General features: G+C 43.9%; 1 protein-coding gene across 1 annotated transcript in view; it reads right to left on the bottom strand.

Annotated features, from left to right (window-relative positions):
• The window catches only part of LOC122539243 (deleted in malignant brain tumors 1 protein-like), a 45,847-nt gene that overhangs the window by 5,033 nt on the left and 24,356 nt on the right, over positions 1 to 16,458 (bottom strand). The window contains exon 2 of the mRNA XM_043673945.1: positions 3,227 to 3,535. Within this exon, the coding sequence (XP_043529880.1) occupies positions 3,227 to 3,535 (309 nt within the window). The remainder of the gene's footprint in view (positions 1 to 3,226; positions 3,536 to 16,458) is intronic.

Here is a 16,458-nt window from a genome sequence, read left to right as displayed (position 1 = left end):
CTCATTTCAGCGTGGGTTTGCTCTGGTTTCCTCCCACAGTCCAAAGATGTGCAGGTCAGGTGAACTGGCCATAGTGTTAGGTGCATTAGTCAGAGGAAAATGAGTCTGGATGGGTTACTCTTCAGAGGGTTGGTGTGGACTGGTTGGGCCAAAGAGCCTGTTTCTACACTGTACGGAATCTAGTGAGTTTGCAGATTCTGCTGCAGTTGGTGGCCCGCAGCACCTCACAGATGCCCAGTTATGAGTTGCTAAACCCATTCCAAGTCTGTCCCTTTTAGCATGGTGATAGTGTCACACAACACCATGGAGGTTATTCTCAATGTGAAGATAGGGCTTTGCCTCCACAATGACTACATGATGATCAATCTGTCTCTTCCCCAGTCAGTTTCTTGTCTGTGTTAAACCAGCTGCCATGGGCAAATGCACCTGCAGCCGGCAGACTGGGAGAATGAGGTCAAGTATGTCTTTCCCTCACAGCCTGCTGCAGACCCAGTCTTGCAGCTATATGTGTTAGAACATGACCAATGTGATCAAGAGTGCTGCTGTCGAAACACTCTTGGTAGTGGACAGTGAAATCCCCCACCAAAGGTACATTCTGCGCCCTTACCACTCTCAGTGCTTCCTCCAAAGTGTAGTTCAACATGAAGGGCCACTGATTCATCAGCTGAGGGAGGACAGTACACAATAATCAGCAGCAGATTTCCTTGACCATGTTTGATCTAGATCGAGAAGTTAGTTGCAGGTTGGTTCCTGATCAAAGTCCTACAGCCACTTTGTCACTGAGGAAGTACATTCTATTTAACCAGATAGCAGAAGTTGTCTAGTAACAAGGTCAACCAGTGTAGAAAAGATCTTATGTCCAAGCAGACAGCAGATCTCGAATGCAAAGTGGGACCTCGTGGAGGAAACAGTGAGTCTGTCCTGGAGTGGTCAGAGTTCGACTTGCATTTTGTACAGTGTTTTCTAAGAATAAGGGATCAGGCTGTTGATGTTACATGGAAGATTTGAAAACTCTCTGTCTAACCTCCCATAAGCAATCATTGGGTGTTCAGAGAATACAAAACTGAGTTATAAGTCTTGCTGCCTTTATCTGAGTGAACTGTAAAGGTAACTCTGATTGACATCTTCAGAAAATCAACCAAGAATCAATATTCTATGCTTATGGAACAAAGCATTGCGAAAAATATTTAAATAATATGGACAGTTTTGTTATTTTCTTTTATTTCTTTCTTAACTGTCTTTGTTTGACTGCGTTTTTAATGAAAGGGGCTGAAAATAAAGGTTTTTGAGTGCATAAATTAGATTCCCTACAGTGTGGAAACAGGCTCTTCAGCCCAACCAGTCCATACTGACCCTCTGAAGAGTAACCCATCCAGACCCATTTCCCTCTGACTAATGCACCTAACACTTTGGGCAATTTAGCATGGACAATTCACCTGACATGCACATCTTTGGACTATGGGAGGAAACCAGAGCACTCGGAGGAAACCCACGCAGACACAGGGAGAATGTGCAAACTCCACACAGACAGTTGCCCGAAGCTGGAATCGAACCTGGCACCTTGGTGCTGTGAGGCAGCAGGGCTAGCCACTGAGCCGCTGTGCCGCCCTAAAAGCAACAAGATTAATTTATTGTTTAATTTTTGATGTGCTCAAGTTAGTGTATTATTAATAAATTGCTAAGTCTTTTCTTTATGATACAAACTAGCATCTGGAATTGATGTTTTGCAAATCTGGGATGCTTATTCAAAAGACTGGTTAGGAACCATTGGAGTCAATTTTGATAGTCATTGAAGGTTTTCATTTGACTGTGTTGCGAATACAGTGGTATAAAAGCTGATTTGGTTTAGCTGTCTGTCTCTATGACTTAAACATGGAATGTAGGCATCACTGACAAGAATGCCATTTATTTCCCATTAATAATAAGCCACGAGGAAGGGATGATGGGTTTTCTGGAACTGCTGCCGTCCTTTATGTATAGGAAGAGTGTTTCAGGATTTGACCCAGCTGCAATGACGGAATAACCAAATTATTTACAAGTCAGCAGGTGTGCAACATGTGTCATGAACTTGCACATGGTGATGTTCCCATATTTCTGGTGCTCATCTCCTACCAGGTGGCAGAGGTCAAATTTTCAAAGGGGACGCAAAAGGAAATTTGCCATCTTCCAATGATAGACTTTGTAGAAGATAGCTACTGTACACCAGTAACAGAGAAAGAATGGTTAGGGTGGGGGGGTATGCTGATCATGAAGGATGTTTGGTCCTAGGGGCCGGAAATAGGCAAGGATTGTGGGCCAGAGGGGCATTTAACACAAGGATGAAAACTGCAGTGTTGGAAAAGATTACAGAGAAATGAAGAGGGTGAGAATTCTGGAAGAATTTCAAGAGGGAAATCAGTATTCCTGGGTTGGAGGAGGTAATGCTCAGGAAGGGCCAGAGCTAAGCAAGGATATGAATACGAGCGTGAAAGTTGAGAAGCTGGGAAGGTTTACAATGACAAGTAAAGGCAAGGCCACGGAGCAATTTGGAAAGAAGGATGAGAATGGTTCGAGAGTGAAGGAGGTTAAAGCAGGCAAGGGCCATGGATGAATTTAAACAGGACAATTAAAATTTTAAAACCAAGGTAAAGCCAGAACTGGAGCCAATGTAGGCCAATGTATACTGGGGAGCAAGGGATGATGGCACATGGCTTGAGATGTGTGGCAAGCTCAGTGAGAGCTGCTGATTTACCTGAGCAGATGACTCCAGCATGTCGACATCCAGCACTGTGATTGGCACCGAGTGGGTTGGCAATGCATTGGTCCAGTGAGTCTTCCGTTCCATTACATCTGACCCCACTGAGCAGGATCTCCCCGCCCCCTTGTCCATCATAAGCCCCAGTTATGGACTCGGCCTTCCCACAGTTCAGCTGTCTGCAGACAACGTCTCCATTGGTGAGATCCCAACCATCATCACAGACTGTTCCCCAGGTGGACTTGTAAAGGATCTCCACTCTCCCCAAGCACACGCTGCTGCCATTGGCCAGTCTGATGGGAAAAGATCCTGTCAGGGAAACACAAGATTAGATCATTAACCCACTATGGCTTCAATCTCTACGATTTTCCCATTCCCCCATAAAGGAACCCCCGACTGATCATTAATGCAGTACATCCAATAAATGAAGCATAGGCCTTGATTGCACTCTATGATCCAAATGTTTCATCATCACACAGCATCACTGCTGACCTGAGCAAGTAACTCCAGCATCCTGACTGTGTGTGCAGTTGTTGATATTCCTCTGCTCTCTTGGGCACTCATTGATGGTGCCCTCGGTCCCAATGCATCGAAAATTATCCAGCCAGATGGGATCTTCTCCTGGGCCAAAGCTGCTGTTCACAGACATGGCAACCCCACACCTGAGCTGCCTGCAGACAACTGAGGCATCCATGATATCCCACTCATGGTCACAAACAGTGCCCCACGAGGAATTCTTGTAAATTTCAACTCTTCCTGAACACAAGTCTTGACCATCTTGCAGCCTGGGGGGCAGTGGACCTGGAAAAGCAACAAAACAACATGTACTTTGTGAGCTGATATTCAACCACACAGAAAACAGTCACCACAACCAATCTTTTGACCCACTACTTGCTCCTATAATGGGTATAAAATGTAAACCTGTCACATCCCTGATCCTAGCCCCAGGAAGGCAACAAACCATCCTGGTGTCCATTTGATGGTCACAGAAATACATGTCTGTTCTTGGTTAAGCCAATGTACAACAGGCGACCAATTCTCTACAGATGAAAATTTAATTAATTCATGGTGTAAGGGTACCTCGCTGATTTTTCATTGTGTTAAATCCAAAATTTTATTCCCTCATGGGCACGTGATTCCCTGAATAACCAGCATTTATTTCACATTCCCAACTGCCCTCGAGAAGGTGGTGGTGAGATGCCTTCTTGAACCACTGCAGTCCATGTGCTGTAGGTAGACACACAACATCCATAAGGAGGGAATTCCAGTCATTTCACTGAGCGACAATGAAGAAACGGCAATATATTTGTATATCAGGATGGAGGGGAACTTGCAAGTGATGGTGTTCCCATGTATCTGCTCCCTTTGTCCTTCCAGATGAAAATGGTAGTGAGACTGGAAGGCGCTGACGTTTTGGATTGCTGTAGTGCATCTTATACATCGTAAACACTCCTGCTACTAAGCTTCAGTAGCAGAAGGAATGGATAATTGTGAATGTCATGCCAGTTAAGTGGGCTGCTTTATCCTGGATGGTATCAAGCTTCTTAAGTTGCCAGACCTGGTTCAAATCTGTCCCCCTTTTAGCTTGGTGATAGTGTCACACAACATCATGGAGGTTATTTTCAATGTGAAGACAGGATTTTGCCTCCACAATGACTATGTGGTGATCAATCTGCATCTTCCCCAGTCAGTTCCTTGTCTGTGTTAGCCCAGCTGTCATGGACAAATGCATCTGCAGCCAGCAGATTGGGAGAATGAGTCAAGTATATCTTTCTCTCTTATTGGTTCCCTCACCACCTGCTATACAGCCAGTGAAATCCCCCACCAAAGGGACATTCTGCGCCCTTACCACTCTCAGTGCTTCCTCCAAGTGTAATTCAACATGAAGGGCCACTGATTCACCAGCTGAGGGAGGACAGTATGCGATAATCAGCAGCAGATGTCCTTGACCATGTGTGACCTCCCAGTGCAATCCCTCCTGACTGTATATCACTGTGATACCACCTCTGCTGGGGTCTGTCCTGCTGGTGGGACAGGACATAATCAGCGATGGTGATGGTAGGTGTCTAGGACATTGTCTGTAAGGTATGATTCTGTGAGTGTGACCACATCAGCCTGTTGATTGACTTGTCTGTGAGCCAGCTCTTCCAATTTTGGCACTCACCCCCAGATGTTAGTGAGGAGGACTTTGAAGGAACACAAGACTGTTATTGCCGTTGTCTTTTCCTGTGTTTACATCAGTCTACTTTCATTTCTTTGTTGAGATTTTGTCATGATTGATACAAACGAATGGCTTGCTGAACCATTTCAGAGGGCATTTGAGAGTCAACCACATTACGATGACTCTGGAGTCACATGTAGGTCAGACCAGGTGAGGATGACAGTTTCTTTCCTGGAATGGACAATGGTTTCATGGTCATCAGCAGATCCTTGATTCCACATTGTTTTAGAAGAATTCAAATTGCACCATCTCCCATGGCGCTATTCAAACGCGAACATTACTGGAGCTTCTGGATTAATAGTCTGGTGATTGCATAACCAGGCCATTACCTTCCGGGAATATTCTTGAATCTGTTTCAGTTTAGAGCTGTGAATGAGGAACTGAACTCCATGTGATTTTCGGACTGTGGTTAACAGTTCATGTTGAAAGGAAAACACACCAAATAAGACTTTGTGTATGTGTGAGGCCAGATCTGCACAGGTTAATTGCAAGTTGGTTCCTGATCAAGGTCCTATAGCCAGTTTGTCATTGAGGAAGTACATTCTGTTTAACCAGATAGCAAAAGTTGCCTGATAACAAGATCAACAAGTGTGCAAAAAATCTTATGAGCAAGCAGACAGCAGATGTTGCATGGTGCATAGGGGATCTTGTGGAGGAGTGTGTCATGGAGTGGTCAGATGGGGACTTGGGTTTTGAACTGAGTTGTCTGTAAAAAGGTATCTAGTTGTTGATGTTACAGATGACGATTTCAAAGCTCCTTGTAAAACCTCCCACAAGCAACTCTTGGAAGTTCAGAGAATAGAAACTAATTATTGCTGCTTTTATCGAAGTGAACTGTAAAAGTGACCTTGATCCATATCTTCAGCAAATCAACCAAGAAACAATAATCTATGCTTGTACAAAAAAGCAGTGTGAGGAGTTAGGTAATAAAGCCAGTTTTGTTATTTTCTTTTATTTATCCCATAACTATGTGTTTTGAGTTAAAGGAGCTGAAAACATAGGTTTCTGGGTCTATAGTGTTATAATGCAGAGGTCAAATCCCTTTACTAATGAAAACCTAACACACCAGAAAAGCTTACCTTGCCTCCTAATTTGTTACAATTGAGTGAATGGAAGAAAATCCCTGATTTACACTGTTTAAAGAAAAAGATAGGAGAATAAATTGTAAACTCTAACAGTGGACACGAAACAAACCCTATTAACAAACCCGACTCACCTTTTTCTTAACTATTCACTATCGACATCAACTATTTTAAATTCTGCTCCAATAACGCAATTATTAAACATTAAATTAACTTAATCTCTCAAAGTCTATAGTCTATTCTGCTGTCTTCCTTCCGATCTTCTGAATCTGCTGTCTTCTCCCTCGGTCGTCGTCTTACTTTTTATTGTGAGTATCTTCGTATAAAATTCCTTGGTATCTTTAACAGATGATACTGTCTGACAGATTTCTTTTGAGAGCAAGATGTTTATTTCTTCAGACAGCAGTTTGCTTTCTGGTTTGAAGGGCAATTAGCTCAGACCAAATTTCTAAATGCCGTCCCTTTTAAATCTCCAACATCGTACCCTCTCATTGGTCCAATGTTGTCAATACAACAAATTCAAATTCAATTGAGTTTTGCTATCCTGGGCATAATTTAAATTAATGGGTTAAATTCAAATCCGGTTGCCTTAACATCAAGACACAATCCCAAGCTGATTTTTACATATTATCAGTTAGCGGGTTTTGAGAATATTTGTAACTCAGGTTGAGGTTCTTGCTGTAGGTATGCTCGCTGAGCTGGGAGGTTCATTTCCAGACGTTTTGTCACCATACTAGGTAACATCTTCAGTGGCCCTCAGGCAAAGCAGTGTACATGAATCCTGCTTTCTATTTATATGTTTGGGTTTCTTTGGTTTGGCAATGTCATTTCCTGTTCTTTTTCTCAGGGGGTGGTAGATGGAATCTAACTCGATGTGTTTGTTGATAAAGTTCTGGATGGAATGCCATGTTTCTAGGAATTCTCATGCATGTCTCTGTTTGGCTTGTCCTAGGATGGATGTGTTGTCCCAGTCGAAGTGGGTGTCCTTCCTTATCTGTATGTAAGGATACTAGTGAGAGAAGGTCATATCGCTTTGTGGCTAATTGATGTTCATGTATCGTGGTGGCTAGTTTTCTGCCTGTTTGTCCAATGTAGTGATTGTTACAGTCCTTGCAAGATATTTTGCAAATGACATTAGTTTTGCTCGTTGTCTGTATAGCATCTTTCAAGTTTAATAGCTGCTGTTTTAGTGTGTTGGTGGGTTTGTGGGCTACCGTGATGCCAAGGGGTCTGAGTAGTCTGGCAGTCATTTCTGAGATGTCTTTGATGTAGGGGAGAGTGGCTAGGGTTTCTGGACGTGTTTTGCCTGCTTGTTTGGGTTTGTTGCTGAGAAATCAGCGAACTGTGTTCATTGGGTACCCATTCTTTTTGAATACACGGTATAGGTGATTTTCCTCTGCCCTGCATAGTTCCTCTGTGCTGCAGTGTGTGTCGGCTCATTGAAATAATGTTCTGATGCAGCATCATCTCAATTCTCAGCACAGTCTGCACTTGTCACTGAAATTATACATTGAAAAATACCTTGATTGTCTGTTGAGTCTTTCATCTATTCGAATCCCATGATAGTTTCACATTTTTCATGTGTATATCAACAAGTTTCATCCCACCATCAAACTCACCATGGACTACCTCGGCTATCTGTCTCATTCTTGGACATATGCATCTCCATCATGGATGGACACCTCAGCACCACACTCTACCGTAAACTCACAGACAACCTCACAATGCTACCCTTCTCAGATTCCACCCAAAACATATTAAAACAGCCATCCCCTACGGACAAGCCCTACACGTACACCGGATCTGTTCAGATGAGGAGGAACGTGACGGGCACCTGGAAGTACTCAGGGATGCCCTCAAAAGAACAGGGTACGATGCTCAACTCATCGACCGCCAGTTCCGACGTGCCACAGCAAGGAACCGTAATAACCTCCTCAGGAGACATACATATACCTCAACCGACAGGGTACCCTTTGTTGTTCAGTACTTCCCAGGAGCTGAAAAACTACGCCATGTTCTTTGTGACCTGCAACACATTATCAATGAGGATGAGCACCTCACCAAGACCTTCCCCACACCTCCACTACTTACCTTTAAACAACCGCCAAACCTCAAACAGATCATTGTTCGTAGCAAACTGTCTGGGTGTCAGGACAACTCCATACAACCCTGTCACAGTAGGTGCTGCAAGACGTGTTAGAGTGTGGACATAGATACCACCATTACGTGTGGGGACACCTCCCACCTTGTACATGGCTGGTACTCATGTGACTCAGCCTACGTTGTCTCTCTTATACGTTGCAGGCAAAGATGCCCTGAGCCATGGTACATTGGGGAAACCGAGCAAAGACTACGGCAAAGGATGAATGGGCACCACACAACAATCAACAGACAGGAGTGTTCCCTCCCAGTTGATGAACACTTCAGTGGTCCAGAACATTCGACCTCGGACCTTCATCCTCCAAAGTGGTTTTCAGGACAGGCAGCAGCGAAAAGTGGCCGAGCAGAGTCTGAGAGCTAAGTTCGGTACCCATAGGGAGGGCCTCAACCGGGACCTTAGGTTCATGTCACACTACAGATGACCACCATTGCACTGTACACACACAGACACTCCTATACACACACACACACACAAATATACAAAGACACGCACATAGGCACTCACACACACCCTTACAGACACACACTCCCACATGCATCATCTCAGACCACTCTACACTCACGCACACATATACTACACTCTTTCTCACAGACACTCACAAACCACCACCCCAGACACACACACACTCCCACACTCACACATGCACCCCTTCATAGACTTAAGACACTCTACACTCACATACGCATGCATATACACTCTCTCTCACAATCACAACCCCCCCAACCCAGACAGACAGACACACGGACACACACATACATATATGTTTGTGGAATGAATTTGTACCTGCAGAGAGACATTGTACTTTGCTCAAAAATTGCATAAGTTCATGTACAACTCTGTTATCTCACTTTTTAGATTAGAATCAATCTAAACATCATGGCATAGACAGAGAACACGGGGGCTAACACCTTCAACATATTGTCCAGCTAACACCAATTTTTATAGATAACCTGAAAATGCAACTTTTTTAAAAACGTTTTGTGATTTACACATGAAAGAAGTGAAACTATCATGGTATTCGAACAGATGAAAGACTCAACAGACAATCAAGGTATTTTTCAATGTATAATTTCAGTTACATCACACTGTAAATCTTTGCTATAAATTCTGTGTCTTACAATCGTGTCCTCCACTATACCTGATGAAGGAGCGGCGCTCCGAAAGCCAGTGCTTCCAACTAAACCTTTTGGACTATAACCTGGTATTGTGTGATTTTTCACATTGAGCTGGTACTCAAACATGTAAATAACAACAGTTATCACAACCAATTCCACAACCTACTACTCCTAAGAAGGGGATCTAGAACTTTATCTTCTATTCTATCAACCCATGTCCCTTTCCACGACATTATTCCCTTCTACAATAGTGCATTGAGATCTAAACTTCCATTCTGTCAATTTTCACTCCCAAATATCTCTGGATCAATTTAATTGTCTGACCATGTGCTTCTCTGAACTGGCACATGAAGAAATTTGTGCATTGAGATACACTAGCATGTCTTTAGACACAGGCACACGTACAGATCTGCGCTTATTACTTACTGCCCAGGCAGCTCTACGTACACACACAGACACAAACTATCTCTTCAAACACATGGGCAAACACCCCTGCATACTCACGGATATACACTGCCACATTCAGACGATAACAAACGGGAAGGGACTGTTCAGAGCCTCAAACTTGTCGTGCAACTCAAAGACTTTGGTTTATTAGATTTTTTTTTGATTAGATTACATTACAGTGTGGAAACAGGCCCTTCGGCCCAACAAGTCCACACCGACCCGCCGAAACGCAACCCACCCATATCCCTACATTTACCCCTTACCTAACACTACAGGCAATTTAGCATGGCCAATTCACCTTACCTACACATCTTTGGACAGTGGGAGGAAACCGGAGCACCCGGAGGAAACCCACTCAGACACAGGGAGAATGTGCAAACTCCACACAGACAATAGGCCGAGGCTGGAATTGAACCCGGGTCTCTGGCGCTGTGAGGCGATAGTGCTAACCACTGTGCCACCGTGCCGCCCTAATCCTAAGTTTATACACCTGGCTTTGTCCCATACACCTTCCTACTTTGGACTAACAAAATACAATCAACCTTAGCTTTAAGATTAACAATTTATTGAGCATTTGTTTCTTTCTTTAGGAAAGTTCAAAACGTCCACGACCATTCCTGTGTAGAAATGTTCCTAATTTTGCTGCAAAACCATTGACTGTGCCTCAAGCCCAAGAATCCAAATCAGATTATTAAAAAGCTAATAATAAAGGGAGAAAGTTCATCAGAAAATGAACTGGCAAGAAATATAAAACCAAACAGAAGAGTTTCTACAGATTTATATGAAAACAAAAGTAGCTAAGGTGAGTTTGTGACCCGTGCAGATTGTAACTGAGAATTGATGAGAAACAGGCAAATGGCTGATTATTTAAGTCAATATTTTGCATGGTCTTTGGGGCAGAGGGCACTGTAAGCATCTCACTACTAACGGGAGAAAGTGTCTTGCAACAGTCTTAATCAAGAGGGAGAAGGTATTTCACAAGTTAATGGGAATGTAGGTAGACAAAGTAGCCAGGACATGATGGCCTGCATTCAAGGGAAGAATTGGTCATAATATTCCAGAACTCACTGGATTCCAAAAGGGGTCCAGCAGTTGGGGAAAACCTTGAATGTGACACCCCTGTTCAAGAAACAAAGACAACAAAAAGCAGAAAACTATAGGCCAGTGAGCCTAACATCTGTCATTTGGAAAATAGTACAGTCCATTGTTAAGAAAGAAATAACATGACATTTAGAAAAGATTAGCATAATCAGAGCCAACGTGGCTCTGTGGAAGTCAAGTTCGCTAAAGTTCATTGAGGATTTAAGAAGCAGAGTTGGGAAATGTGCAGATTCAGCAAGTAATAAAGTGGGCAAATAGAATTTTGGCCTTTTTGCTAGAAGATTGGAGATTGAAAATTGAGAAGCTTTACTACACCTGTACAGGCTGTTGGTGAGACTGTATCTGAAGCACTCAGTACAGTTTTGATTCCCATACTGAAGAAAGGATATTCTGCCATTGGTGGTAGATCAAAAAAAGTCACTTGGCTGATTCCTGTGATGAAAGGGTTTACTGATCAAGAATGGCCCTCCCTCCTGTACCTTTCCAGCCAGGAATTCATCTGTCTTCTCTTCCTATTTCCGTACTCGCTTGCACGTAATACTGGGAGTAATCTGGAGATTACAACTTTTGAGATAATGCTTGCTAATTTTTTATCCAATTTCCTGAATTCTGATGGGAGGACTACTTTAGTTATTAGTACTAATGTGGACCACAGCCAAAGACAGTTCATCATCTCCAAGAAGAATGTCCTGTTGCCATCCTGTGACATCCCTGAACCTAGCATCAGGGAGTTAACAAATCTTCCTGGAGTTAACTTAATGCCCATAGAAATACCGCTGTCACCTAAGTAGATACCACATATCTGTACTACCCTTTTGCTCATCATCTTCTGTTCCTGTACAGCTGGGTCACTCATAGTACCATGGACTTGACTCTTACTTCTCTCTTCAAAGATCCATCATCCTTGCTGATGTGCAGAATGGAAAATGGTAGAATCTTTGAGGACTCCTGCAGTACCCATTTCTCTTGGACTGGCTAGTGGTTACTCATTCTCTATCTGCCTACTTGCCCCTAACTTGTAGTGTGACTACCTCTCTGAATGTGCCAACCACATAATCTCTATCCTATGGCTGCACCTCAATGAGTGTAGCTGCTGCTGAAGCTCTGGAACCTAGAGCTCGAGCTTGTCCAGACACTGACACTTCTTGTGACCTAGATGAGTCTATACGCTGGAAGTGTCCAAATTTCGCCACATACCACGGTACAGACACTCCACTTGGCTAAGATGCCCTACCATACATTAACTTATACTTGTAAACTATTTAATATACAGTAACTAATTATTTTAATTTATAGAATCAGAGTCATAAAGCATGGAAACAGATCCTTTGGTCCAACGAGTCCCTGCCAACCAGGTTCCCAAACTAAAGTAATGCCATCTGCTTGCATGTAGCCCATATCCCTCTAAACCTTACCTATTCATGTACTTTTCCAAATATCTTTAAATGTTGTAACTGTACCTCCATCCACCACTTCCTCTGGCAGTTCATTCCACACACTAAACATAAAAATGTTGCCCCTCATGTCCTTTCTAAATCTTTCTCCTTTCACCTTAAAAATATGCCCCCTAGTTTTGAACTCTCCCACCTTAGGGTAAAGGCTTGGCTATTGACTATATCCATACACCCCATGATTTTATAAACCTCTATAAGGTCACCCCACAATCTCCTACGCTCCAGTGAAAAAAGTCCCAACCTAATCTTTTATAACTCAAACCCTCCATTCCTAGCAACAGTCTGGTAAATCTTTTCTGAACCCTTCCAATTTAATAATATCTTTCTTGCAGGGCAACGAGGACTGTACACAGTACTCCAGAAGCAAATTCACCAATGTCTTGTACAATCTCAACATTTTGACAGAGCGGCAAGGAGAGAAGGTGGAGTGAAGCGAGGGCTGCCGGGAAGGTAAGGGCTTAATTTATATTTGGGCAGTGGCTGAACCCAAGATACTACACATGTAGTATCTCCCTCCCATCCCCCTCCTCTAACCGGAAGAAAAAGACTCTGTAAGGTAAGGCTATTATTTTTTCTTTAACTTTCTTTTTCATATATTTAAGTGCATTGTTTGGTTTTAGTTAGTTCATATAAAGCTAAGCTTACAATGGCAGGGGACCTCAGACCCATGGCATGCGCCTCTTGCTTGATGTGGGAGCTTAGGAATGTGCCTGATGTTCCTGACTCTTTCACTTGCAAGAAGTGTATCCAGCATGACGGCTCTGGAGCTGTGGATGGACTCACTGTGGAGCATCCGCGATGCTGAGGAGGTCGTGGATAGCACGTTTAGTGAACTGGTCACACCACAGGTTAGAGTTGCTGAGGGAGACAGTGAATGGGTGACCAAAAGACAGAAAAAGAGTAGGAAGGCAGTGCAGGTGTCTCCTGCGGTCACCTCCCTCCAAAACAGGTATACTGTTTTTGGATACTGTTGGGGGAGATGGGGGAGGGCAGTAGTTGTCAAGATCATGGCACCGTGGTGGACACTGCTGTTCAGAGGGTGGGAAAAAGACTCGTAGGGCCATAGTCATAGGAGATTCTATTGTGAGGGGAGTAGATAGACGGTTCTGTGGCTGAAAACGGGACTCCCGCATGGTATGTTGCCTCCCAGGTGCTCGGGTCAGGGCTGCAGAACATTCTAAAAGGGGAGGGTGAACAGCCAGTTGTCTTGGTACATATAGGCACCAACGATATAAATAGAAAACGAGATGAGGTCCTGAAAGAAGAATTCAGGGAGCTTGGAGAGAAGTTAAAGAGGAGGACCTCAAAAGTAGGATTACTACCAGTGCCACATGCTAGCCAGTGTAGAAATGAAAAAATAGGCAGGATGAACACTTGGCTTGAGAGATGGTATAGGAGGGAGGGGGTTCAGATTTGTTGGACATTGGGACCGGTTCTGGGGAAGGTGGGACTGTTACAAAATAGAGGGTTTATATCTGAACCAGACCGGAATCAATGTCCTTGGGGGAGTTTTTGCTACTGCTGTTGGGGAGGTTTTAAACTAATGTGGCAGGGGACTGGGAACCAGAAGAGAAAACAAGTAGGCAGTGAGGTGGAGACTGGAGACTGTAAGAATTATGAAGATAGCATCTACTTTAATGCAAGGAATATAGTGTGTAAGGCAGATGAACGTAGGGCTTGGATTAGTGCCTGGGAGTATGATGTTATTGCAAACAGAGACTTGGTTGAAGGAAGCGCATGATGATTGGCAATTAAATGTTTCAGGATATAGACGCTTCAGACAGGACAGGGAGGGAAGTAAAAGGGGGAGTGGAGTTGCATTGCTGGTCAAGGACGATATCACAGCTGTGCTAAAGGAGCACTATGGAGGTCTTGGGTAGTGAGGCATTATGGGTGGAGCTGAGAAATAAGAAGGGCGCAGTTACATTGTTGGGGCTGTATTACAGGCCTCCCAATAGTGAACGTGAGGTAGAAGAACAAATAGGTAAACAGATTATGGAAAGATGTAGAGGCAATAGGGTAATGGTGATGGGAGATTTTAATTTTCCCAACATTGACTGGGATACACTTAACGTCAGAGGTCTGGATGGGGTAAAATTTGTAAGAAGCATAGAATTCCCTACAGTGTGGAAACAGGCCATTTGGCCCAACAATTCCACATCAAACCTCTGAACATTACCCCACAAAGACCCATTCCCCTTCTCCTATTACTCTACATTTCCCCTGCCTAATGCACCTAGCCTACACATCCCTGAACACTTTGGCCAATTCACCTAACCTGCATAACTTTGGATTGTGGGAGGAAATCGGAGCACCAGGAGGAAACCCACCCAAACACGGGGACAGTGTACAGATCCTTTAGACCTTTGCATAGTGTCAGCTTTTCCACCAAGCTGGCAATCCAATATGTAGGATTTGCCACTTTCTTGGTTACTCACATCTTTTCGAGTGCCTCTATCTTGTATTTCAGGTTGTACTTGTGAGCTGCGTGAACTCTCCTCAGAAGATGCTGACTTGCTCTCACACGTTCATCCATTTCAAAATGATATTCACTAGCAAGCCATCCAAGCATCCAGGAGAGTTTTCTAGAGCAGTATGTCAATAGCCCGATGAGGGAAGGGGCTATATTGGACCTGGTACTGGGGAACGAGCCAGGACAGGTGGTAGAAGTTACGGTGGGGGATTTCTTTGGGAACAGTGACCACAATTCTGTAAGTTTTAGAATACTCGTAGACAAAGATGAGAGTCATCCTAAGGGAAGAGTACTAAACTGGGCCAAGGCCAATTATATCAAAATTATGCAGGAGCTGGGAAATGTGGATTAGACACAGCTATTTGAAGGGAAGTCCACATTTGAGATGTGGGAGGCTTTCAAAGATAGGTTAACGGTAGTGCAGGATAGGCATGTCCTGTTGAAGGCAAAGGATAGGAAGGGCAAGATTTGTGAACCGTGGATGATGGGAGAAATTGTCCTACTAGCCAAGAGGAAAAGGGAAGCATACACAAGGTCTAGGCAGCTAAGAACACAATGGGCCCTGGAAGAATATCGGAAGAGTAGAACAAGTCTTAAACGAGGAATCAAATGGGCTAAAAGGGGTCATGAAATAGCTTTAGCGAGCAGAATTAAGGAAAATCCCAAAGTATTTTATTCTTATATAAGAAGCAAGTGGGTAACTAGAGAAAGGATTGGTCCACTAAAGAATAGCGAAGGAAGGCTGTGTGTCAAACCTGAGAGAATGGGTGAGATTCTGAACAATTACTTTGCATCAGTGGTCACTGAGGAGAGGGACTTGATAAATGTTGAGATTAGAGATAGAAGTTTGATTAGTCTGGATCATGTTGACATAAGTAGGGAAGATGTGTTGGGTAGGCTAGAGGTTATTAAGGTGGACAAATCCCCAGGACCAGATGGGATCTATCCCAGGATGCTGAGGGAGGAGAGAGAGGAAATAATTGGGGCCCTGACAGATATCTTTGTGGCATCCTTAAATACAGGTGAGGTACCGGAGGACTGGAGGATTGCTCATTTGAGTGGGAGCAGCGGCCGAGTAAAGGCGAACCCGGGAGACTACAGCTAAGGTAAAACAGTTTGTTTCAAAATTACTTACCTGTAGCGGGCAGCGGTGTTTTTTATTCTCTCTTCACAAAAAGCGCGGGAGCAGCAGAGGAAGTGAACTGTGAGTATAAATACTCACCTTTTAATCACCAACGGTCATTTGAGTGGGAGCAGCGGAAGTGAGGTTGGAGCGCATAGCTGGGCGGGAAGGTAAGTGATTAGTATTTGAGTGGGTGTGTTCTAGAGACTCAGTGCTCTTGTTTTTGGAGAAAGTGTACAGTCATGGCAGCGCAGGCGGTGAAATGTTCCTCCTGCAGGATGTTTGAGGTAGGGGTGACCACCGATACTCCTGCCGACTTCGTCTGCAGGAAATGCAGTCAGATCCTGATCCTCACCGAACGACGTAGGGAACTGGAACTGGAGTTGGATGAACTGAGGATTATTCGAGAGGCTGAGAGGGTGATTGATAGAAGCTACAGGGACATAGTAACGCCGGAGAACAGAGGTAGCTGGGTAACAGTTAGAGGTGGGAAGGGGAAGAAGCAGGCAGTGCAGGGTTCCCCTGTGGCCGTTCCCCTAAAAAATAA

This window comes from Chiloscyllium plagiosum, chromosome 32, assembly GCF_004010195.1.
Source record: "Chiloscyllium plagiosum isolate BGI_BamShark_2017 chromosome 32, ASM401019v2, whole genome shotgun sequence".
Lineage (NCBI taxonomy): Eukaryota > Metazoa > Chordata > Chondrichthyes > Orectolobiformes > Hemiscylliidae > Chiloscyllium > Chiloscyllium plagiosum.
Note: the sequence above shows the minus strand (reverse complement) of the source record. Positions and strands in the feature narration are given on the sequence as shown.